The sequence below is a fragment of the Vigna radiata genome, chromosome 5, assembly GCF_000741045.1.
Source record: "Vigna radiata var. radiata cultivar VC1973A chromosome 5, Vradiata_ver6, whole genome shotgun sequence".
NCBI classification, from domain to species: Eukaryota; Viridiplantae; Streptophyta; class Magnoliopsida; order Fabales; family Fabaceae; genus Vigna; species Vigna radiata.
In genome coordinates this window covers 20,541,033-20,567,885 of record NC_028355.1, presented here as the reverse complement: position 1 = coordinate 20,567,885, position 26,853 = coordinate 20,541,033, and the positions used below count along the sequence as shown (strand labels likewise).

The window sequence follows — 26,853 nt, the reverse complement described above, 5'->3', positions numbered from 1 at the left end:
AAAACTAATAAAAACAAATCTTAAAAAATAAAACTAATAAAAACAAATCTTAAAAAATAAAACTAATAAAAACATAATGTAAAGTAATCTAGAAAACGCTTAAACGGATGTGGGAATCCGTAAACGGATGTCAACATCCGTTTAAGGGTAAACGGAAGTCGCCATCCGTTTAGCGGTTCTACGAAAGTATTACTAAACTCGAAGAGGATCGCTGGTTAAAGGTTGGATACAACACCACCAATGCAATGCAGAGATATAATAATTCAAGGACAAATTCTTCCAGGAGAAATCGATATCTCAATTATCACTTGAAATACAAGAAAAATGGGAGAAATAATTTCTAGAAAAATAGAATAAAGAATTCCTGAGAAGAAAGCGTAAAGATGAAAGCATGAAGATAAAAAAAAGAATAAATAGGTTATGTGGGGGTGGGAGAATAAAATCATAAAATTTTATTTCTAAATATAAATTTTTGTTAAAGGATAAAATTGGAATAGAAAAAATAGAGTAAAGGATAAAAATGGAATGGGGGGTAGGGGATGAAATTGGAGAGGTACAGGGAGTAACCCCAAAATAGAAAAATCCCTTTCATGGTTCTCCCTCATCACTTTTTCTGTTTTGGTCTTTCCAGAGGGGTCTCATGTTTTCATGATTAGCTATTTTCCTAGTTATTTCATTTTACTGTAATGAATGTTGTTGAATGTATTATCTCTACTAAGCAATTACATGATAACCTAGTTAAGGGTGATAAATAACCTATCCAAACTAATAAAGATTGAAAACTCTTATAACTGTTAATTTTAAAAAAATGCAATTTTTATGTAATTTGATTTTCGATTTGTTAAAAATTAAATTGTAAGCATATTAAATTTTTATATTATTTTTCATCAATATATATATATATATATATATATATATATATATATATATATATATATATATATATATATATATATATATATATATATATATTTTGAAATAAAAATTAAGATTATTTTGATTTATGATGCACAATTTAGTCAAATATTTGTTTTTTTAAGAGATTTGTTATTTTTTTATTGTTTTATTACCCCAAGAAAGATTTTTTTTTCATGAAAAAAATTCAAGTATGTATTTAAGCAAGTTGAAAGAAAGAATAAAAAATTTATACTGAATCCATTATATCAGCAAATATATATATATATATATATATATATATATATATATATATATATATATATATATATATATATATATATATATATATATAATTCTTAAAGAATAACTATTGTACTGCTTTTTTTATCTTAATTAACACTGAGGATAATAATATTAACAACAATAATTAAGAATAATTATATTTCTAATGATTTATGCTTAATTATTTAAGGTTATGTAAGAAGTATTTAAGATAAATTATTATAATAAAAGTATAAGATACATGTATTTAAGATATATATAATTCATAGTGTACTCTCACCATTATATATAAATAATATAAGCACAGATGTTATTTGATATTGTTTCCTAGCTTAATTCCTAGTTTATTACATTGACCTTATTCACAGCAACACAATCAAATAAAGTATAAATAATGTTATTTGTTGAACATATTATAGGATAAGGATGACCATATATATATATATATATATATATATATATATATATATATATATATATATATATATATATATATATGCTGCTGCATTTGTTATTATGATTTATATATGTGACTTTCATTTTACATTAGATCAAGAAGTTTAAGCTAGGTTAATCCAACTACTTGTTTATAAAGTTTGGGCTGAATGCTAACATACCCTAAACTATGTTAAATTCTTTTCTTTGTTATTGTGAAAACTTTATGTATCTCAATAAAATATTTTATTTTCAATTCAACTATATGCTTTTTACTGCATTTTATGTATAAGTCCACACATAATATTTTATCAATTTTTTTTAGTAGAAGAAATAAACAAACAATTAATTCTGTCAATACTAAACATTATTTCGATACAAAGACTTTGATCTAACTGCAAAATTCTGAAATAAAAATTAATACAATCTAGGTTCGTTGTTTTTGTATAGTAGCATATACTAGGTTAAGGGCCCATTTGTTTACAATAATATTACTTTGCTTATTATAAGAATAATTAATGTTTAAGCTCTGAAAATCATTTTTAGTGCAAATAAATGAATCTATATTAATTCAGATAAGGGTTGAATCTTGTGAAAAATAGTAAAAGTTGAATCTAATAATAGCCATGGACTCTGGATTTGAAGTGTTATGAAGATTATATTTGAACTTTGGATTTTTAAATTGCAGTACATGAAGAAAACTAAAAACTGACTGATAACTGATAAAGGTTTTGAGCTATGAGACATAGCCATATAGCCATGGGATACAGTGACACGGGCTCACGCTTCACATTTGTTTTCAATGAATGAAAGTGTTTCAATTATTTTAAACGTAATTGGTGACAGATTTTCAAGGATACTATAGCATCCTTCTTTTTACAAGAACATGAAAAATATATATTCATGATTCACACCAAAATTGAGTTACCCAGAATTCATTGTTTTGTCTTTTCTTCTTGTTGATACTAAAATTTTAAATTTATTTGATAACTGCAGAAAGGAAGGAAATATATTTTAAAGAAATGATTTCATTCTGCACTTTTATTTTTTCTCCATTCAGGTTTTTATTAGACTGATAAAGTGTCGTGCTTGGAGTAAATGTGCAGTGTGCGTGGTCAGAAATATGGCAAAGGTAGACCAAAAAGACCACTGCATGCCCGTTACTGTGCAACACTGCACAGTGTTTTTGTTGTTACATGTGAACAGACCTGAATTTTTCTTATTTCAAGACATACAATTTGATTTCTGCAACTTTGTTTGATACTTCAACTGTGCTGCTTCAATTAAGGAACAGAGAAAATGAATGGTGCAAGAGACAGCTCTTACCAAAACAAATTAATTACTCGTCAGACACTAGAGATTTATAAACTATTGATTAGCCTTTGTCTTTATTTAATGAAAAATAAAACTATATATTAATTAATATAAATATTTTTTAAACTTTACATGCACTGGCATATGTTAACAAATCATTTCAGCAATGTTTATATATTGATGTCTTTCATTAAACACTTAGTATGTAAATCTTCAAAGTGTAATAATGTTATAGTAATACACTTTTAGCTAGATACAGTCTATAGAGATCAAACTATAATTTACAGCACAAAAAGTTAATTTTATGTTATTATAATTAAGAAGTGCCTCGAAAACTGTGTTAAAGAATATTATATTAAGAATAGCAAGCACCAAGTTAACCCTGAAACACTGCTTTGCAGAATCTATTGCTGATACAGATTAAATTGCATATGTTTTGTTTCAAGTAGAAACTCTTTATAAATATCTATGAATGATGCTACAAAGTTGATTTCAGAAACAGTGTACCTTATTCCAGTGTTGCAAAGAGGGCATTCTCTTACTATTGAGAAATAGAGCAAAAGGAATAAAGTTGAATTTCTTTTGTAAAGACTAAAAATAAGGAAAAGAAAGAAGTAAAGAAGGCATAAAATAAAAAAATATGCATGGATGGAAGAGGTTGAGAAGCAGCAACAAGGTTCTGCAACAGTGCACACACCGCCAAATTCAGCCAATATTAGCGTGCAGAGTTCACAGCAATAAAGATATTATGAATATGTGATATGAAGCACATGACTCCAAATTGTGGTCACATGCATGCATGCTTGCCACCATGTTAGAGAAATAAAAAATTGAAAAGGAATTGACCCCATTAATTTCTGATAAGGCATGCAGTGACATTCATTGACTGGTTTTGTTGGCCAGTTCCCAACACACTAATTCCAAAGGAAATGTGCACAGTGAAAATTGTATTGTTAGGATTATTAGGGTTTATCACTTAGATTAGATCAGTCAATATCGTCATATCTTAAAAGGAATCAAATCAATAGTCCACTTGAGGCAGCCTACCCCAACCACACGATGTGGGATTTCAATTGGTTATTATTTCAATGGCGCCGACACACAGACAAATCAAAACAAAGCAAGTAAAGACTTAAAAAAATTTAAACAATTATAGTATCTGTAAAATTCTTATTCAATATCCTTTTCAATATATTCAAATTCCAGTTTCACATATCACCAATATGTGTTATTACAAATATCAATATATATAACTGATAGAGACACAATTACATTCTTTTGAATATATAATTTTATTTATTTATAGAATATCTCACATCAATTATAAATAAAATAAATTTATATAAATGTTATATATATTGATTATTTCTTAAAGATAAAGCTTGATAGATTTACTTAAATAAAAGGCATAAACTATTTCTTAAAGATAAAGCTTGATATATAAATGTTATATATAACTGATAGAGATACAAATGGATTTACATGATAAAACTTAAAGTTGATTATTTCTTTCAAAGATAAAGCTTGATAGATTTACTTAAATAAAAGGCATAAACTATTTGACATTTTTTTTTATCAATTATGAAAGTTACCATATTTAGGTACTTGAAAGGATGAGAAAATTTATTAAACTTTCTTCTTTCATATATATATATATATATATATATATATATATATATATATATATATATATATATATATATATATATTAACATAGACATTTGATCATTTTTTTTAAATCATAACCATTCATTATTGTATTACATGTTTACTGATTTAATTACTGTTGAAAATAACTATAGAAAATTGATAATACAAGCATTTTCTTAGCTAATAATTGAGAATCTGTGATGTTGAAACTTTAAAATACTTTTGCAGGAATCAACAACATGTTCAACGCATACTTGTCAATCATACATTTCTTAAGTAAACATGTTGAAATTGGTTATTTTCTCATAAGATTTAGAACTACAGTTTATCTCAATAAGTGATGAAACCTTCACATGCATTCTGAAACTGCCGAACAAGGGTCATTATAATCATTCTCTATTTCTTTGGTTTTTCATTGCTCCATGTTGAAACACCTGGAATTAACGATGAACCATTATGCATCCCCTTCACTAATAAAAAAGTATTAAAACTTTACACTCATGGTCCTTCCTTATTGGGAAACCTACCCATTTNTTTCCCCTTTGTGATCATATCCCATCACTTCNTAGTTCATATCATCATGGAAGTATAATATATAGTTGGCACAAAATATAGTATTATATAAACAGCCTTTGGTTGGCGTGATCACTCTATATATGCAATCGATAATTACCATGATTCTTAGAGGATTTTGCATTCGTTATTGGAGACCCAGTTATATAATTTGAGTTATATTATATTATTTTGAAAGACTGAAATGTAAGAAAGACATATCTCCAAGAATATGGCTAGATGTTTTTGCAAGCAAGAAATTTACACAAGAAAAATGATTGGTTTTGGTCCCTGGAATCGCGAGGTTCAATCCATATTTAGCAGGGACAAATGAACCGATGAAAGTGGTTAATATAGAATGCATATATATAATGTAGGAATTGTCAAAGGCATAACGTGCCTAAAACTAAAATCACGCACTTGCTGCAATTGCTTGGAACATAGAGGCTAATGACATCAATAATGTTTGAACTAAAATAAGGCATAAAGCATATATACTTTAAACTGCTTTAGCGGCGCATTAGATCTTTGTGTGACCTTTTGTGTGTATGAGGCTGTCTTGAGCAATAAGTGGCCAATATATTACTTCTTTAACGCAATTCCTTCCTCTTTTATTAAAGGAAGGGTACCTGCCATTATAGTTCCATGTGTTGCCCTTCAATTCGATCACTACCCTATTATGTGTAGAAATAAGGGCACCATGGATATTCCTTAAAAGATGGACAACAATAATACCACATTTAAATAGTTTTTGATGCTGATATTTCAGAACAAGAACCATTATACCTCAATCATCGACTTTCTCATTTACGAGAATCACACACATTATTATTGTTATCTGAAAAGCGAATATTTTTTAAAATATGCTTACTTAGTTTAAACAAATTCTAGTACTGTTATTTGATTGAAAAGTTTTCAACAGCTAATACCAAATTGCTGCAAATCAAACACTTTGCTAACATTTCTATATAGCCGCCACTAATCGTGTTTACTGTTACTCAAAATTCTTTATCAGGAACTCCAACACCACCAACGTCTGCAACAAACATCCTAATTAAATAGTTTTTTGCTGTGTCTTACATTAACCGAGCAAAGTTTAAGTACTAAGTTAAGCAAGGCACAAGCAATCTTGAAGGCCCCGAATTTCAGTTAAGATCAAATCCGCAGTATATATGAGAGACTCTTATGTATTTTTGGAATAAGAAAATATTCCATTCTGTATCAATGAATGTGGATCACAATACTTATAAACTTAATATATATATATATATATATATATATATATATATATATATATATATATATATATATATATATATATCAAAAAGTATTTTAAAAATTACTTTTTAATATTGCTAGCTACTTGAGTTTTATCTAGATGATTTGTATAGTAAAATTTTCATTAAAGTGATAACGCGAATGATGAAAGTGAAACTTCATTTTGTTCGAGTACCACGAATATTATAATTGAATTCAATCCGAGTTTTGTCCATGTGTATAGAGTACTTTGATTAGTCAACACCTACAGAGACTAACCATCTCTCTTTTAACCTAACTAATTTTCACCAATGTTGGTCATCTTCTATCCTCTCACAAGAAAAAGAATAAGTTTATTTTAATAATTTATAGCAATTATCTTTACTAAATGCAAAATTATAAAATCAATTATGGATTTAGTTGAAAAAGAATAATAACAGGAGAGATAATATAAAGAAAATTAAAAATGAACTTTTTCTATAGAAAAAGTGGTATATAGTGTTAATAACTTAGAGAAGATGTAAGAAATTTAAGAATCAAATCAATTATTACATGTGAACCGCAAAAAGACATGGCTCTAGCTTTATAACTTAATAATTGTTATATAATTTAAAAAAAAATTGTTGATATAATAATTTGAGTTTAATTTTTTTTTAGTACCAGTATATAAGTTTTATACTATCAATTAATTATATATCGTATTATATATACTCTGTAAGTAATAAAATAATAATTAGTAATTGGATGATAATATAGACTTCTTCACTATATTAGCGAAGTAAATTAAATTGATATAATTTTAACAACAGATGTGATTAAAAAAAGTAGTTCTCTTTTATTTAAATTACAGTGATGTGGCAAAGAGACACACTTTTTACCCTTGTAATGTTATGCAGAGAGACGAATGTATAAATAACAATCGATTTTAATGTTTAAAGTAGACATAAGAGAACTTTTATTCATAATTTTCTATACACATAAACACCATAGTAATTTTCTTTGTATTTCTATAGTTTATTAATTACATTATATCATATTACTTATCTTTATGTATATTTCATGGTGTACATGGCTTTTGATGTTTACAAAACTTGTACTATTTATTTTTTATAAGCACTCACAACAACAATAATAATAATAATAAAAAAGAAAAAAAAATTCTCTTTAACCGAAAACACAAGATATTTTCTTCTAGATGCAGAATTGAAGATAGGGCATCAATTAAGAGATGTTGAATTGCGAGGATTGGAGAGTTAATAGATTTAGAATTACAAGATGCGTTGGTAACAACAATGAATGAATGGGTTTAGTAGAGCTAGTTACATTGCATATGGGTGGAGAGATCATAAAGATAAAGTCTCTCAACACTTGTTTTTTATGCTCTCTCTCTCTCTATCTCTCTTTTCTCTTCTGTAAAAAATGTTTAAAATATTGGAGAATGGTCAGTGGGAGATAAACTCACATTTATTCCTCACATATACATGATGCAAGCAAATTCTCTTTAAGCTTCTATATAAACCCCTATCTCCTTCAACCTCTTCACACAACATCTCAAACCTTGTTATCTCTTCCTTTTACACATATTAAATGTGACAACCTTTTTGTTAAATCCAGAGGAATTCTTTGTCTCCTTACCCTTTTCAAAAACTGGAGGAGCCACTCAAATTTTCATAGATTCTGCACAAGTCAAAGGGTAAGGGAGGTGACAGAAGAGAGTGAGCACACATGGTGTTTTCTTGCAAGATATCGATTCATGCTTGAAGCTATGCGTGCTTACTCTCTATCTGTCACCCCTCCACCATCTCTAACCTTTTCATTTTCTATATATATATACTTGCTTGAGTCTTTGTTTATTTATTTTTCTCTAGCTTTCCCTTTTGTTGCTTGGACTAACCCTAAGTTGCAGCTATTAGGACCTCACTATCAGCCAAATAATATCAACACGGCATCGATCTGATACATGTTTCAGGTATATGTGTTTCTCAGATTGTTCTTAATTAGTTCTTTGCTTCTTAGCATGCTGACCTGCAGGACCTATAGCTACTTCATCAAAACCTTATTTAACACCTGTCTACGAGGCAGGCATGTGCTTTTATACAGAATCTGTTTTAACAATTATAATTATCTAACTCTAATTGCTTCATCAATGTTGTTGTTCTCAGTCAACATACTGTTATGATGAATAAGAGACCGAGTAATGATGATTAATTAATTAAAAGCATCTGGAAAACCTAGCTCGCCTTTTCATTCAATTCAGACAGTCAAGAAACGTGGTTTTTCTGTGATGACATTGCTTTGGGTGTATATGTTCATTATCCATCTTTAAAAGAGATAACGGAAGATATATCTCAAGTCGGTATTCATGGGAAAAAATATTTATATATCTCTTATCCTTAATTAGGGTTTTTTTTTTTTTTTAGATTTTCAAGGTTAAGAAAACTGATTTTCTGTCCTTCAGAACAGATTGCACTCTGATCATGAGTTTTAATTGATTTTTTGTAACTCAGGCAATCTGAGTAGGAACTTTTGGATCTTGAAAAGATGCTGAAATTGAGAAAATATCATGAACTTGGAAACAGGATAGACTGGGAGGAATTTCTTTCTGATATATGTACTGATTTTTCTATCCCATTAGCTTTAACATGATTCACCAAAGTAGAAGGAAAAAGTAATTTGATCTAAGAGAAGGGGTATTTTTTTCTTTTGTTAATAAAAAACAAAACAGCCCTTCTGGTTTTATGGGGATGAAAAATCCCTTTTTTTTTTCCTTGTGAAATGAAACAGAAAGATACAACTATATATTGTTTTTGTCATCTTTCTATGCAGTCTAGGGTTTGCTGAAATATAAGTTTCCCACTCTCAGGTTTTGACAATCTTGTTGGTAAACTGTGGATACTTATTGAAGGAATGATGTATTTCCTTTGTAAAGGGAAGAAAGAGCCTGGTCCATGCATTGCTTGATTTTCAAAGAAATGAGTTCTGGCATGAATGTGTAAATGTTTTGGTCCATATTTGTTGCATTTGTTCAAATTAAATCAGCTTCAATTCGAGAGAAAACATTTTCAGTTGACTACACTCAAAGGTTCAAGTTCTTGAATTCCATGGAAACTCTCCCTTAAATTAAAACGATTCTCATCTATTTTCTGTAATATTAGTTATCATTGATTCAAAGTTTAAAAGTAGAACAAGCTCATGTTTTATTTAATGCTTAAGGTGATGTTTACATTTACAAATTTTAACTCATGTGGCATTATTTCATCTCATCTGCTTCAACTTTCAATTTCAGCAAGAATTTGATTAATCAAAATATTAAACAATTACTAAGCATTATTTAACTTGCAGAGAAAAAAAAAATAAGAATTATAAACATGTGCTATAAATTTTTATAGTATGAAATATGAATGGTCCCAATCCATACCCGACCGTTCCACCTTCACCAAAGGAAAAAGAAAAAGAATCATTTGATTAGATAGTATATAAGGAATCATCAAATTTCACATATATATTCAGTTTGGTGTTCTCTTGGGAAGCCATTGCACCAAAATTATGATCTTCTTATCATATTTAAATATACTTTTATAATCTATATTATCTGTATATATGATGGAGGTTACACAGTATATATATATAGAAAGAAAGAAAGAAAGAATTAATAACAGTATGAGAAGTTTTATCCATCTAAAAAGAATTTGATGGTTCACATGCAGGGTACTGTGAAGATAAATACTAAAATGCAGTAAGGTGTAGCAGTAACAGATATAGAATGCTGAGAAGATATGGAGTTATATAGATGATGTTCATATTTCTTGAGGGTTTCTTTATAGGTTTTCTATGAGAATAAAAAATTCAAGGGATGGATTCAGGAGAGTCTGTCATAGAGTGGTCCTTCTTGTTTCAGAGGCTTTAGATGTAAGCAGGTGGGTTACTGTTTTAATTAATGGATTAATTTATAAAAATTTCACCATTAATCTTAATTAACATAACATGCCACCTGCACTCCATCAACTCATGACATGCTAAAAGCAAAAACAAAAGGAGAGGCCAGACAGATATCAAATATTCTATCATTAATTTTAAATATATTAGTTTTATTACATTTTTATATTCATTCTTTCTTTTATCTTTCTTTATTAATATCTCAATTTTTTTTTTCTCTATTAATTTTCCTCCAACCTTTGTAAAAAGTTAAATTTTAATTTTATTTGTAAAGAAAATGAACTAGATCTTCTAAAGATAACAGTTTATGGATCACCAAATACTTAACTGACAAACCATTTTAAAAGATAAAATTATCTTTTACTTATTTGTATTACATTGCATGTTTTTATCAACTACTTCTGTGAGTTTATTTTTTCTTTCCAACTGGGAAGTTGTGTGAAATAATACATTGTTAGTATATGTAGAGCAGAAAATGTCTTTGTTATTTTTAGTATTATTATTATCATTGAATATTATTTTTATAAATTTAATTATAATTTCCTGAACTAATGTTGTTTTATATTTTTTTATAATAATAATTGTTTTATACTTTAATTTTTTTTTTTTATAGATTGGTAATGTAAAAATCTACGTGTCTTCCACAAATCTCAAATAGCTCATAAAAATTACACGAATTTTTTTAATGTATAATGTATCGCTGTACCTTGATTTAAAAAAAAGAAAATAAACACTATGTTTTTCTATACAATTTTAAAAGTAAATTGTAATAATTGAATATAAAATTATGTAAAGGTAAATTTGGAAAAGATAATAACAATAAATTATGTATAACACATAAGAAAAATACAAATTAATAATAACGGTTGAATGAATATATAGTAATATTTACTTGTATGACGACTGAAAAGATTTCATCATGTTTTAATCCCAAAATAATATTGTATTAGTCACAAAAAAAAATTGTTAATTGTCTATTTAATAGTTAGTGACTCAAAATTAACTAAATTTTTAACTATCAAATTAAATATTATATTACTATTGAAAATTTGTTGAACCCTATAAATTAGTTACCAAATTCTTTTATCATTAAAATATAATGTTTTAGTCACATAATTAACAACGAAAAATGTTTGTTCTCTAAATCCAGAATTCTTTTTTTTCATAAACTTGTATGAGATTTTTTATTGAATAATTAAAAGAAAAGCTAAAATTGTAAATAGTTTGAGACAGAGGCCATACATATGCAAACACACTTTTTTTAAAATGCATTGATTAAAATTTATTAGAAACAAAAAATTCATAAATGAGAAGTGCATTTACAATCTTTAATAAACTTCAATTAAAAATATTATTAGAAAATATAATGATTTTCTCATAAATAAACATGCAAAAGGGTAACACACCAATTATTGACTGACAAAGTTATTATGGGTGTAGACATATATTATTTCTTACATATAATGAACATTTTTAAACACCAAATGTGATGCAATGTTTATATTCGCTTGCCTAAATCACCAAATATGTTGTAAAATAAAAAACTCTCTCAACTTATTTTGAAAAACATAGTTTTCACTAAAGAAAAATTACAAAGTAAATTTTTAATACTGTTTCCTGAACTTTCAAAATACACTGTTGTAGTTATAGTACAAAAATTAATACATTTTAAAATATTAAAATAGAAGAAAGCAGAACCGAAAGGGACATCTTTTCTTTTCCATTTTCTAACCCTTCTTTTCTTTTTCTTCTCTTTTTAATTTTGTTTTCTTAAGTGTTAGTAGGTCTATAAGGAGTGGTCCTCTTATTCTAACTTTAGGACTTCCTAGGGCGACACATAACAAGATAACACACAAACTTATAATAAAACATGATATTTTAAGGTACGGATAAGATAAACATTACTTTTATTTAACATTTAGCTTTCTAATTTCTCTTTTTAACTTGTGAGGTACAGGAAGTAAAAGCTCATTATATGTGCTCGAATTGGCCCAACCAGAAACATTTGGGGAAATCCTTACAGTTATGTTGGATTTTTGAACGAGCAGGACAATCATATTATTATATAACCACTGTACAACTATATATATATATATATTTTATTTATGTTTATTATTATTATTATCTAAATATAATATTTTATTATTAGAAAAATGTTGTGAAAGAGTTGTTTAAAAATGTGATTGTAGAGGTGGCATTTTCCTATGTTGGCCCTTCAACTTTAACTTCAATCAAAATGTGTATGATGAATTTGGAAAAGGGAAATTATACCTTAACTTACTATTGAACACAAAAAAACTACTAAACAACTTCATCATAATAGTATAATAATATATAGAATACTTTAAATTAAAAAATAGAAGAATGTAATTAAAATATTAAAACAGTTGATTTTTTGTAATTATTTTCTTTTATGAATGGGTTAAGATATCAAAATGTAACGTAAGTTGCAGTAAAAATCGCTTACTTTTATTTGGAAAAAATCTCTTTAAAAATTTTTACGTTGAAAAAAATTGTTAAAAAAAAATTGTTAAAATACTTTCCTTTATAACAGGTTTAAACTTCTCGGCAGACACAGGAAACATGGGACGAACGAGAAAAAGGGTGGCAGGAACAGACCAAAATCGTTTGTAACACAGATTATTTATTTGCCACAAAATTACAAATACTATGTAAAAAAAAAACAAAAACAATGCATTGGAGACTTTCATCAGTACATGTAGGAGAGACCAAACAACATATTAATTTCACGTTATAGAACAAAACTACTGGTTACCAACGACAGAATACTAGGAAGAACACCAAGAGAAAAAAGGGTGCATGAAGGGAAGGAGAAGAAGCAGCGGAAGCGTAGAAGTAGTAATAGGGATAGGAAAAGTCATGCGGCGCTGAGACCACCGTAGGTAGGGGCTGTCCCAAACCTGAAGGTGGTGCGGTGTAGGAGTTGAAAGGAGGTGGTGGAGGAGCCCCTGAAGAATGTGACTGCGGAGGAGGTGGTGCTAGTTTGGGCTTGGAAGGAGGTGGTGGTGGTGGTGAGAAATAGGAATTATAAGGTAGTGATGATGACGGAGAGTGCGGAGGTGAAGGTGAGGGTGTTATGAGTGATGGAGGAGGAGGTGAACATATCACAGGACATGTGGAGCAGTCGCTGATGCAGAAAAGGGCACTTGAGGGATCTTCTACTTTGTCCTCCCATGTCACCCTGGTAAACAAAGCAAGCACAATGAAGGAAACCTTTATCCATGAAAACAGCTTTTTTGTAATGAACCCCGAATCGCTGATGTGACTCATTTGGACTGAAGCCGGGGAAGCTCCGAGAAACTGAGAAAGTATGGTGATAGGGTAGGTAGTGGTGCTGCTGCTGCTCATTTTTTTGTGATTTACAAGGTTTGAATGAAGAATCCGGTGACTTGCAGAACTAACAAAGGTGGCTACTTCCTGTAATGAGAATGATTCTTTGGGGGAACTTGATGTCAGAATCTTTCTTGATGCTTCCTCTCTGTGTCATCTAAATACTTGTTCAGTTTAAATACTAGAAATATCAATTATATTATTATTTATTACTACTACTATTATTATGAATCACTCTTCTTTAAATAATTACATGATAATTACTTTTTCTTATACCAATTTCCAAACATAGTCCATCTCACTTTATATGTCGATCTTATTATATACTTTGCTTTGCAAGTGGAAATTCGGAGCCTCCTTTTTACTTAAAAAGTACTTGCAAATTCTTATAAAAGCGTGGCATTATGACAACGAACGAATGAACGAACTTCCTGCAAAAAATTGTTTGTTAAAAGAAATTGAAAAGAATTTACACATCAAACCCACTTCTTTTTCCAACTCACAGAATTTTTATATATAATTTGACTGTTTTCTGTTACAGTCAATTTAACAGCAGCAATGTTCCTTTCTTGGGGGGTAGCATTAAATTCCCCAACACCATCCAATATATTACTTCCTAGTTGGTGGAAAACATATCAATATAATTACAACACTGTTTACAAAAAAAAAATTACAACTGGAAAATATTGATGGCTTGTGTTTTGCTCCTTTCAGTTGCAATACATCAATAATTTGAGTTGCATGGATTAAATTTTGGTTGTTTTTGTACATGACATATAAGTTAATGCACGAACCTAGACCCTATAGGACGTCTCCGAATCTGAGTATTGACTTCGCGGAGGTGTGGGTGAACTTGAGATACATCTATAGATTATCATCACTGCTTAAAGAAAATTGATCATTCTGAGGAGGCAATTCAAGTCTGCTTAACCTGCTAAGCTCAGGCAAAATCTCCGTTGCAAGAATTGGTCTGTCCTTCTTGCTGAGTTGGGCACACTGCAATGCTAATTTGGCATATGATAGAGCCTCTTCCACCGGCCAATCTGTGATCGCAGGGTCCAGCACTTCTTCAAACCTTCCCTTTTCAACTGCCTTCCTAACTAGGTGAGCAAGGCCCATGGGAGGCTTGGCTGTGATTATCTGAAGTAACATTATCCCCAGAGAATATATATCTGACTTTGGTGTTAGAATCCCCGTTTGTTGATACTCGGGATCAATGTAACAAAAGGTTCCAGCAGCCGAAGTCATGTAAGATTGTGTCACAGTATCAGCTACTGAAGGAGGGACTAAACGTGCAAGACCAACATCACTGATTTTACTCACGTAATTCCTGTCCACGAGAATGTTAGATGGTTTGAGGTCTCTGTGCACGATGGGTTCTGGCTTGTTTTGGTGGAGGAAAAGGAGTGCAGTTGCTATCTCAGCAGATATTTCGAACCGTTTATTCCATGGAATTGGTCTGCTGTTGTTTTTCCGGAACAATCTGTCTTCTAAGCTACCGTTATCCAGATATTCATACACTAAGCATCCATGCTCCGGACATGCACCAAGGAGGAGGACCATATGCGGATGTCTAATGCAGCTTAGTACCTCAATCTGTGAATGCAATTAAGAAGGAAAAAAAGTATATATTCTTATAGTTGCATAAACATGTTCTTGCATTGCATTAATAGTGTCTTGATAACTAAGTGATGGAAGGCAATGAAAAGTCTGTGGGTCCATCTTGAAATACACTATTAAATTCTTCTAACTAATTGAAAATAAGTATAAACTAACTTTCATACTTCTTTATCAGGGGAATCCAATATCCTTAGTGGGGCCAAAGATGAGATATCGAGGGATTGACCACTTCTGATATGTTTCTTTAGAAGAATCTTAATCTAATCACATACTTCAGAGACAAAGGATGCTACCAATCATGTCCAATAACTTCTATTTTCTATTAAAACTTTCCTTATTGAAACTTCAGAGTTTACGGACAACACTTGCCAAAATTGAATAGAGAATTGGCATTAGAATTATGCAAAAGGTTCTTACTAGCCATATTATTTTGCATGGTAGATTCAACAGCATTATAATGCCAGGAACTTTTGCAAAAACATTTAAGAGTCATACTTTTAAATATAGGAGTGAAAAATAGTGTCATTACCTCTTGGTTGAACTGCTTCATGCCCTGAGCGGCATCAGGCCTTAAAATTTTGATTGCAACGGGGGTGTGATCAAGGTGGCCTTTATAAACAGGTCCGTATCCACCTTCACCAATTTTGTTTGACGGGGAGAACTTTTCTGTGGCCATTTCAATCTCCTCTATGGTGTATCTTCTATACCGGGTATCATTTTGAATCAACGTAGATATTGCTCGTTCTTTCTCTTCTGCCTCTGCCCTGGCCTTCTCCTCTGCATCCTTTCTTCTCTGTGCTTCCTGTTCAGCCCTCCTCCTAGCCTCCTCAGCTGCTTCCATTGCAGCTATGGCTATAGCCTTCTCCTTTTCTGCAATTGCAAGAGCGGCCTCTTGAGACATCCTGACTACCTCAACCTTGCGATCCTCTTCCAGTTTCCATTGACGAATCTGTTCCGCCTGTTAGTTAACCAGTCATACATTCAAGAGTCATTTCATAATTTTTCATTTGATATATAACCATAAAGAGTTAAAACCAGAACAACCTCCTCCACTGGCTTCCTCTGACCATATATGAAGCACCATGGTTAAGGATGAAACTTATTCTTATTAGTGAATGTGTGTGTCACAAAGTAGAAAATCCCTCACGTAGCATTTTTTAAAAACTTTAAAGGGTGTACTTCCTCCCATCACATTTTTCCTGTATATACAAACCTGGTTTTTGGCTGAGATTGCTTGCTTGCAAGCTGAGCTGTACATGTCCATAGTTTGCTTCAGTTCAAGCCTCAATCTTCTCATCTCGGCTTCTATTTCTTTCTGTGATGAAGTAAATTAAATATTGGAATGTTAGGTTCATCTAAACCATCTTTGTTCGGACAAAGATTGGTTCTTGTTCCACAACAAAGTCAGTTTAATTCACAATCCGACTTTTTCAGATGCAATAACATTTTCTTTTACACACTTACTGAGGATTGAGGAGAATATGACACGGGGATGGATTCTGATATACCAGAGTCAATTCTATTGATATCCCCAAGCCATGAAATTTCTTTTTCATCCATTGACCAATTTCGTGGACGAGCGGGTATTTCAATGTGGTCTATTGATATAACATTTCCCGTACTCTTTGGCCTTTCTCTAGCATGTATTATTCTCATTGGTTCTGCTGCAACTTCGTAAGTGCCCCTACTTCTTGGTAGTTGTCCCCTGTTTGCATGTAACCAAACCAAAGTTGTTAATTAAAAACATCTAATTGCACCAACTTTAACCGAAGATGATCTCAAAAAAACACATATGTAACATAGATATCAAGTTGCTAGCTAAGTAACTTCCATTCTTGGCACCTTAATGGTCCATCTGGACTGGGAGGACTTGGCGGCACAGGAATTAGTTTCGGTGTAGTTAAATTTTTTGACAATGACCGTACCGCTGATCGAGCAGACAGAATCTTCAATTTCGAAATTATGTAAACAGAGCAGAAATCCGGAGCTGATTTGATCATGGCTGTTGGTACATCCTGATACTGATAGGCTTTAAGTTTTTTGAGACTGCACGCCACAACATTGTGAAACACAGTAATTCGTTACACAATATATATATATGAAAAGAGGATAGACATATATAGGAACAAGTAGAAAATTAACGAAACCTTGACAAAGGGTTTTTGGTAGATGCACCGACCACGATACTATGTATGAGATTCCTGTTAGCAAACTCTAGAAGTCCTCTCACAACATCGGCATCATCAATTACGGCTTCTTTCATCGTGACCTGAACGCACCAACCAGTACTACAGTGAGTGCAAGTTTCAAGTGCGATATATTGTTTATGTGTATATAACTGAAAATCTCATTGACATTAATGCATACAGCTTTGCGAGTACAGATTCCGCGTAAGGAATTGAAAATATTGAGTACATCGTCTTCGTCGGGTGGAAACACATTGGTGACATCTGCATGCATGCATGCACACGCAACATGAATAAAAAAAGGGAAATCACAAGGTATCTTAGGTCAATGAATTCCAATGATTATCATAAATGTTATATGACCAGAAATATAGTGTATATATGATATGATATGCGTGAATAAGAGGGTAGCTACGATGAGAAAAGTTTTTGTGCTTGACATGGACGGCAATGATGACGGGGTTGTCAAGATGATTAACGGCCCAACGGAAAGCGTGGACACTGTTCTTGTCTTTGTCGACGGCTACCATTGTGACGTTCTGCGGCGGGGCGGCACCTGAGTATTGAAGAGACATGATTGCCGGTTAATGAAGGTGCCGCCGCCGGTTTGGTCCCCCAAACGAAGAAGCCTTGATGGAACAAGGATAATGAAAGAGCTCCTCTGAACATGAAACCCTACCCAACTCATCCTCCACCGTTCGTTCTTTTCTTTAATTTTGGCATCGCTTTGACCAACCCTTCACAAATTCCAAATGGAAATCAGCCCAATTTATATTTATTTTTATTTATCTATCAAAGATTGATTGTTATATGTTATAAATTCAGCCAAAAAAATAAAGTCATAAATGTTTTTTTTACTCTTATTAATTCAAATAATTTAATTTGAAAAACAAAAGCTAATGAAGGTTTATGCTATTTGATAACCGTGTTTTCACCAGTTAAGCACGTTTTTGTGGAAGAATAATATAATTAAAAATAAAAAAGTTACGTGTTTGAAAGTATTATTTCTGTTTTATTTTTCTTTTTGGTTTAGAAAAGTAGCCTTATAAAGTAATACCATATATTTTTAATTATATATATTTGTGACAAAGATGCTTTTCGTTTTAATGATTGGTTAGTTTTATAATCACAACAAAACTCATCAATTTCCAGGAAAACGTTTAGTTGGCTAAGAAATAGAAGAAAACTTGACTGTGCAAAGAATATCTTTCACAAGGTTGAAAAATTTGCCAAAAAAATGCATGTGAATGGTTTGGGTCTCTTTTCTTTCTTCCTTTTTCACCTGATTTTCTGAAATTAAGGGTTGAGCATTCATGATTTGGAGTTTTCCATGGTATGAATTGGAGAGAGAAATAGTGTTAATTGTTGAATTAGCATGTGAAAATGGGACCCAAAGGAACGTCTGAATGTGCATGCATGCTCCAAACTATTCAACTCTTTCATGCAATGCCTTAACAGACGCAACACCAGAAGCCTCCAAGAACAAACAGATATTAATTTGCAAAAATAATTACACGTTAACTTAGTTATTTAATAAATAAATTAAATTAAGACTTTGATTAAATTTAAAATAACTTATATTAACATTTCTTACATTTTGTTAAATTATACACATTAATATTTTAACACTTTAGCCCAAGATATCTGTCAACTACATTTTCACAATATTTTAAAAAATAATTTGATTAAAAAGATGTGAGTATTAATAAAAAAATGTAGTTTTGAAACAAAATTTTGACGATTTCTCAACTAATTAATATATGTTTTTTTTTTTAAGGTATAAAGAAATAGAAATAGATGGAATGATAGAAGAAAAAGGAGACAAAAAAAGGTGTCTCATGAGAAGAGTGAAAATACAAAGTTATTTAGTTTAACATAAATAAATAAAAAATTGAAATGCAAATAAAATTATAAGGTAAACACGTTTATGGAAAATAATCATATTATCCTTCTAGTATGATTTATTATATAAATAATATTTGCTTCCTTCTTTTAAACTAATAGTTATTAACTAATAAGTTATAACCATCCATAATTGATCATATAAGTATACAAATTTCATTGTAAACAAAAGATATATAATTGACTATATAGCAATTCAGTAGTTAATACAAAATATTTCATTTTCTTTCTTCTTGAGTATGAAATAAAGTGACCAGACAAGTTAAAGGTGGTATAGAAAATTAGTGCACGTTTTTCTTTCTTTTCGCATTTTTTTTTATCAATTCTTTTGTACATATCATTAATTCTCTTTTCTTTCATTTTTTCAAACATTTCATGCCCACCAAAAATAATTAAACTAGAATTAAGTTTGATTAATAAGAATCATGGAATATTTGCATAATTTATCCTAAAATACTATCTGTCAAAAGTTCTTCGATGTTTAAATCAGTAAACTGTTCGTATAGAAATTCTGAATAATAATATTAAATACACAATTTATGCGATCACCTACCTTTTACTTTTGATCTATATCTATACTTTCGATATGGACTTGAGATCAAAACCTTAGTTTATGTCCAATCCAATCTCAACTTAATGTCTCTAATTACCATTTATCTTAATCCTTACGGAAAATTTACATATAAATACGAACCTTACGGTACACTAACATTAGACATTAACATTAACAATTTTAGATGATATTATACATAAAAGCAAAAATATATTAAAAAGTTATATAAAGATATGTTTTTTCTCTTTTCGAAATTACCTTAAGCACCCTTTACCTAACCCCCACCAAATCCAAATAACAAGTGCCAATCAAATATAAAAGAAATGCCCACTCCTAAATCGTGTTCACACTCTTCTCTCCCAGCTAGTTGCTCCCCTAGATTAATTAATTCACCGTTATACACATAATCCATCAATTTTCTATCACTACCTGAAACAAAATTCAAAGTAAAATTTATATATTTTTTCTAATGTGACTGATTTGTGATTGACAGCAGATAGGTGTTAAATTAAAACTGAAAACATAGTAAAGAGACCGAGATTATTAGATTTATGTATTCAAGTGAGTATGAACACATAATCCACCGTAACGTACGTGGAACACATTAAAATGTTATTTTCTTGCATCCTTTGCACACACGATTAAGGTTGTTCTTATTTAATTAATCAAGATATAATTGAGAAGATTGAATCGGGTTCAATCAACACCACCTACAGTACGTAATATTAAATTGGGATGACAGTGACATGTGAAAGTTTTCAAATACTCGTTCACACGGAGGTTTATCCCACGTTAAAAACGCATGGTCGGAAAGAGGAAGAGTGGCAAAAAAAAGCAGCTTCAGTGTATCGTACGTGTGTATAGATGAAGCGAAAGCCGCAACACTGTTCATTATTATCTGCACAAAAACTGCAGCAACTCTGAGACACCCGTGAAACGTGAATTCGTTGGGCGAAATGAACGAACCCACGACAAAACGCCGTAAGAAGAACGATGAGGGGTCAACCCGTAAGACGAAGAAGAAGAGAGAACTGAAGGGTGTTCTCAGAACAATCCTGTTCTTGGATGGAAAAGAGAAAGACGAAGAAGAAAAACAACAGGGCATGATCGATGGTTACTACAGCGAGGTGGAAGAGTCCAATCCGAGAAAGAGAAGCAAAGTCGGCGGAGCCGGAGGTGACTCGGTGAGTCACCGACGAGTTTGGGTGAAGGAACGTTCGGGGGCGTGGTGGGAGGAGTGTAACAAAGCCGAATTTCCGGAAGAAGAGTTCCGGAAAGCGTTCAGAATGGGAAGGGTGACTTTCGAAGCGATTTGCGAGGAGCTGAATTCTGTGATTGCGAAGGAGGACACAACGCTGCGAAACGCCATTCCGGTGAAGCAAAGGGTGGCGGTTTGTTTGTGGCGGTTGGCCACCGGCGACCCTCTGAGCGTGGTTTCGAAAAGGTTCGGTTTGGGGATATCCACTTGCCACAAACTGGTTCTTGAGGTTTGCACTGCCATAAAGAGAGTGCTTATGCCAAAGTATTTGCAATGGCCTAATGCTGTTATTTTGAGGGACATCAAGGGTGAGTTTGAGAACGTTTCTGGGATCCCCAACGTTGTGGGATCCATGTTCACTTCTCATGTTCCCATCATAGCTCCTAAGATGAGTGTCTCTGCTTACTTCAACAAGAGGCACACTGAGAGGAACCACAAGACTTCATATTCTGTGACTGTTCAGGGTGTTGTCGACCATAGAGGGGTTTTCACCGATGTGTGCATTGGGTGGCCTGGTTCGATGGGTAATGACCAGGTGTTGGAAAAGTCGGCACTTTTTCAGAGGGCTAATAATGGTGGACTTAATCTCAGTGGGGTTTGGATTGTTGGGGGTTCCGGGTACCCTTTGTTGGATTGGGTTCTGGTGCCTTATAAGCAGCAGAATCTCACTTGGACTCAGCATGCTTTCAATGAGAAGATTGGGGGAGTTCGGAGGGTTGCTAAGGATGCATTTGGGAGGTTGAAAGGAAGGTGGGGGTGCTTGCGAAAGAGGACTGAGGTGAAGCTGCAAGATTTGCCTCTTGTGCTCGGGGCTTGTTGTGTTTTGCATAATATATGTGAGTTGAAGAATGAGGAAATGGATCCTGAGTTGTTGAAGATTGATGATGATGTTGTTGACGATGACGATGATGATGATTTGGTGGTGGAGCCAGAGGTTCCCTTGAGATCTGTTAGCTCCTTGAAGGCTAGGGATGCAATTGCGCATAACCTTTTGCACCATGGACTAGCTGGCACTTCTTTTCTTTGATTATAATTTGGAATTGAAAACTTAAGGTTCAGATCATGTATGTATAATTAATTCTTTTGGTTGCTTTTTAATTTAGACATGATGATAGAATTCAATCAAGGCATTCATCATTGTTTGTAGAAGGGGCTTTGTAACTAAAAGGTATATTCGCCCCTCCCACAAATATATGATCAATTGTAATCGTTGGTGCCAGGTTTTATCTATAAGATTCACGTACTTGAAAGATTCTAGTTCCTTTAACTATCTAAACGAGAGATTATTTAGTTCTGTGCTGTATTTCTCAGATATTTAATCAAAGTCAGAATATTCTCATTTATATTATACCATCCATTGCTTGAAAACAGAACCAATGTACCTCCTGCATTAATTTCTGGAGGATAGGAAACATAAAGTCTTCATGGTTTATGCTTAAATTAGAACCATTCTGAGTAGCTCAGTTTTTTATATGATGCAACCAGAGAACATTTTCACTGTCCAAGATCCTAGGTTGTAAGAAAAGACACGGTACAGAAACAGAACAGTTTTTGCGTGTTACAAGTGATGGTAGCTAATACTTGTATGATGTTCTCTACCCCTGAATCCACATCTATACTTCTTTATTTGTTAATTATGAATAGAAAGATGGATGGAGGAAGGTCTCTGTGTGTGTGAAGAAAAGAAGTGCATGGCAAACACGTCGGCTTTGCATATTTAATTGATGGCTGACACGAATTAAGGGTTTTATATGTTTGTGTGGTATTATTATAGTATAGGGATGGAAGTTAGTTCTTTGCGTTCACACATAAGATTGACATGGTAAGCGAACAGTGACAGAAAAGAAAAGAAAAAAAAGGAAATGAAAGGTTTGATTGGACCACATTGTTTTGAAAACTTAGCATATTGAAAGGCAAAACTTTGTGATGTGAGATGTCGGTGCACACAGACACAGCTCTTAATGAATTTGATGGGAAACAAGTCGCTTTCACACACGCAACACAGCACGACACCAAATAACACTCTCACCCCCAACCACTGTTTCTCAATTAGATGGATACAGTCACTTTCATTCTCACCGCCAACTTAGAAACATTTTACTCTATACTTGCTGCAGACATCAAACACAACTTTCATAAGTGTTCCAGTGATCCAAGAAGAAGTTTATTCCAAAAATACAACACTAATCAAATTTAACTCTAATCACATAAAAAATAAACATCAATTTTAATTCAAAACTTAAATTCATACTTTGTTAACAATAAATTTCAGACAATTGCCTCTCCCCATGCCATTTCTACTCTAATTTTGCTTTTCTTCCAGTCTCGTCATCAATGCTATTGAAGCCTCTTCAATAAGAATCAATCTGAATGTTTCTTATATTAATTGTTTTACTCAAAAGTAAAGTGTTCTTAGTTTTGAACTTTTTTTTTTCTAAGATCAATGAAATACATTAATGTGAAAGCTTTTTTAAAAGTTTGTTAAGATATAAACAAAATTCCGCATAGAGAGTAAGAAAAGAATTGGTCATAAGTTTATATATAAGAGATTTTTGAAATAATACCAAAAACAAACTTGTTATTAATAATAAATAAGATAAAATGAATAAAAAATATTATCGTTTTTTTAATCACAATGAATTATTTTAATGTACAAGATTAGTTATTTTTCTATAGCTTTTATTATCATCGCCAATTAATTTTTAACGATTACAGTCAAATTTGAGGCTTTTAAAGATGAAAATATAACTTTGCATAAAGTTATAAAATTGTTTTATTTCATCTTTAAATGTAAATGATGTCAGTGAAAGGCTAAAAGTTATCTTCCAGCAACATTATAAATTGCAAAGAGTGAAAAAAGAAAAACACTTCTAAAATTTAGTTCTTATAGGTCTTTTTTATGTTAAGATGGATTGCCGTGTATATCACCTCTTAAGTGAGGGTGAGTATAAATTTTAATTCAAAATAGTGAAGTATGATATATTTTAGAAATTTTTATTTATTTAAAATCTATTTGTTAAACTAATATTCATATATTTTAAGTGATACTTACTTTTAAATATTTATATACAAACTAATTTAAATATTGCATTAGTTAAACTATAGTAGTAACAATCTAATTATATTACATCAATAAGCAAAACTAAATTTGAATTTTTCCTTTTTGCAACAAGATCCAAAGTCCAAAAACAAAAAAAGAAATAACATACCACAAAGATTTCTTACGGAAATACAAAGCTTGCTCTATTCAAACAATGATACAGCGCACAGGTAGCGGACATAATACAACATCAACAATGATCATCACAGGAATAAGCTTTCTCCGTTAGCAGTCATTTACCTGCACCAAAACTACAAACTCATAATACCCAACTTACTTCAGGGCAATATGACAAGAAAGATGTGTCTAACAAGGTTTTCAAGCTCAAGAAATTCACTTAATACGGTAATAATATTAAAAAAGTTATTAGAGTATCCAAAAATATTCTAATAACACCAATTTCAGATATCTATAGTGGGAATAGCTTAGAGTACCATGAATGCAACAGCAGATAACAAATTCAAATTGAATGAATAAATTCACAAATTACAACATTTGTTAATAGCAGGGGGATAAACAAAACATAACTAATTCTTCCCATGCTCCGGAATATTTATATAAAGGTGGATGCTAGGTTTAACTCATTGATGCATTGACAACTAGGTTCGATGCGGAAAACAGTGAGGGATTCATTCAAACTAGGAGCATGAGATATAGCTGTTACGGATTGTTCATGCTAGGACATAGCTGTTGTGGTGCTCATGAAACTTGGGATTTAACTAATGAAATCATGATGAGTGTTTACATTTGTATGCTATGAGGTCAATTTGACTGGCATAAAAGTCATTTCTTCAAAATATTTAGGTTATGTCACATGAGCTTTGCAAGACAGCTCAATACCCCCCACCCCCAACAACAGTGTAACTTTAGAGATCCAGAAAGCAGTTGAAAGACTGCCTAATATCTTTTAGGGCCGTGCATCACATAACTCATTGTCTAGATTGTCAAACTCCATAATCTACCCGAAACTCATGATGAGCTAGTAAAGTGTAAACTCAGCTGCTAGCAGTTTACATAATACAAAAATAAAGAAACCTTTGTACCCTTTGCCAGAAGGCTTCTTGCTATAAGAAGGTTTACCTAATACAAAAAAAATTAAAAATTAAAAACGTATCATAGTATCCAAACACTATTTAATCTAAGAACCAACGTTTCTGTAATGGGGATAACTTAAAATAAGTTTGAGGCAACCAAAAAGCCAAGAATCAATAATTCAAAAATTACAAGACATATCATAAGAACAGAATAAGGGAAGTTAAAAATTTAAAAACACAACGTGAGAGGTTTGAAATTGAAAAAGCAGAATGTTAGTCAGAAATAGAACCAGAGTTTTCAAGGGACTGCTCACAACAGGTTCACTTCATAAAAGACCTGTCATTAGTGACAGATTGACAGAAGACGTTGGGTTCACCATGATGGGTTGAGTGACAATTGCTTGCTTTGATGAGTAGTTATATATTTCTTGTTCAATCCTACTATTTGAAACTTTGGATGTGTATGTAATGAAGAATTAACCAACCGTTTGGACGCTTAAATGGGGGTAAGATAATGGAGATGTAGAGAAAATAAAATTATTCTATTCTTTCACTTATCCAAACTGCGACCCTATTTCCATTGGGTCCTAAAAAATGCTCCCAACAAAGAGTTCCAAATTTTTTTCTCACCACACCCGTTCCTTCTCTATTCTAAAACATTTCTTTAAATAGCTCTAGTTGTTTTTTTCAAAGTCATGTTTGCTAATTTATGCTACCTAGGAAAGGAAGGTTTCTTGTATTCAATAAACTGTTAAATTAAACTTTCATAGACACTGGTGATAGGAACGAAAACAGTTTTCAACCAGCACTTGTAATATTATGAAAGGAAATTTGTGGCAAAATGATGAGACAAATTTGGGGCTGTATGCAGTCTCTTCAACCAAAAATTGCATTTAGTGAAAGCACAACGTTCCGTGGCTGTTTCAAGGGAGTTGCCATGTGTGATTTTGCCATGTAGCAGAGCTTTCCTGGTTTATTGTTTTTGGTTACTTTTCGTTGGACGAAGTCTTTCCTTCCATCCTAATTGCATCTCTCTGTGATTTAACGTCATAGACATGAAGTTATGAGTAAGACCCCAACCACATACGAGAGTGTATTTTTGTGACTACATTAATGAGTTGTAGATCAAGAAACTTGTAACAAGTAAGAGATGAACTCAAGGCCATTCTACAATGAGGGCAAGAAAGGAACTAAAGGCAACCACTGGATGAAGCAGGAAAACAAGCAAACACCAATGAAACATTAATGACAAGTGACTCAATCTCGCCTAAAGCACAGGTATGGACATCCAACTCCGTAAACACCACAAATGGGTAAAACAACAATAGACCCACTCACATTTAAAGCCCTGTCAACTAATCCAGTAACTTGACATCCTACTGAAGAATGCAATGGCTATTGCCTTGGTCCCTTCTTAAACCTGATGCGTACAGCCGCAGTTTCTATTACTTAAACAGCATATCAACTGTACAAATATATATATATATATATATATATATATATATATATATATATATATATATATA

At 31.7% G+C, this 26,853-nt stretch overlaps 4 protein-coding genes and 1 long non-coding RNA gene across 11 annotated transcripts in view; 2 read left to right on the top strand and 3 right to left on the bottom strand.

The window, feature by feature from the left end:
• The first annotated feature begins 7,916 nt into the window (after nt 1-7,916).
• On the top strand, nt 7,917-9,354 carry LOC111241678. Its single transcript, XR_002667906.1, has 2 exons — nt 7,917-8,080; nt 8,294-9,354. It is a non-coding gene; the product is annotated as an uncharacterized LOC111241678 (long non-coding RNA).
• Nucleotides 9,355-12,908: 3,554 nt separating this feature from the next.
• LOC106760442 (leucine-rich repeat extensin-like protein 2) lies at nt 12,909-13,769 on the bottom strand. The gene has a single exon (XM_014643872.2). The coding sequence runs from the start codon at nt 13,690-13,692 to the stop codon at nt 13,096-13,098; it is 597 nt and encodes a 198-aa protein (XP_014499358.1). The 5' UTR covers nt 13,693-13,769; the 3' UTR covers nt 12,909-13,095.
• Nucleotides 13,770-14,538: 769 nt separating this feature from the next.
• On the bottom strand, nt 14,539-18,167 carry LOC106760441 (U-box domain-containing protein 35-like). Its single transcript, XM_014643871.2, has 8 exons — nt 17,851-18,167; nt 17,662-17,753; nt 17,442-17,563; nt 17,137-17,340; nt 16,759-16,999; nt 16,508-16,609; nt 15,824-16,252; nt 14,539-15,270 (listed from the first exon to the last, which is right to left on the bottom strand). Exons 1-8 carry the CDS (start codon nt 18,053-18,055, stop codon nt 14,539-14,541), a joined length of 2,127 nt encoding a protein of 708 aa, XP_014499357.1. The 5' UTR covers nt 18,056-18,167.
• A 2,560-nt stretch (nt 18,168-20,727) lies between these two features.
• On the top strand, nt 20,728-22,454 carry LOC106761122 (protein ALP1-like). Its single transcript, XM_014644633.2, has one exon. The coding sequence runs from the start codon at nt 20,892-20,894 to the stop codon at nt 22,218-22,220; it is 1,329 nt and encodes a 442-aa protein (XP_014500119.1). The 5' UTR covers nt 20,728-20,891; the 3' UTR covers nt 22,221-22,454.
• A 1,841-nt stretch (nt 22,455-24,295) lies between these two features.
• LOC106761876 (uncharacterized protein At4g33100) overlaps nt 24,296-26,853 on the bottom strand; it is a 3,383-nt gene continuing 825 nt past the window's right edge. For 3 of the 7 annotated variants that reach the window (XM_022780928.1, XM_014645464.2, XM_014645462.2), the window contains exon 4: nt 24,296-24,544. The gene's annotated coding sequence lies outside the window, so the exon portion shown is untranslated. Of the gene's footprint in view, nt 24,545-25,336; nt 25,374-26,853 lie in introns of all 7 variants that reach the window. The other 4 variants (XM_014645463.2, XM_014645460.2, XR_001375736.2 and 1 more) reach the window with 3 other exon arrangements.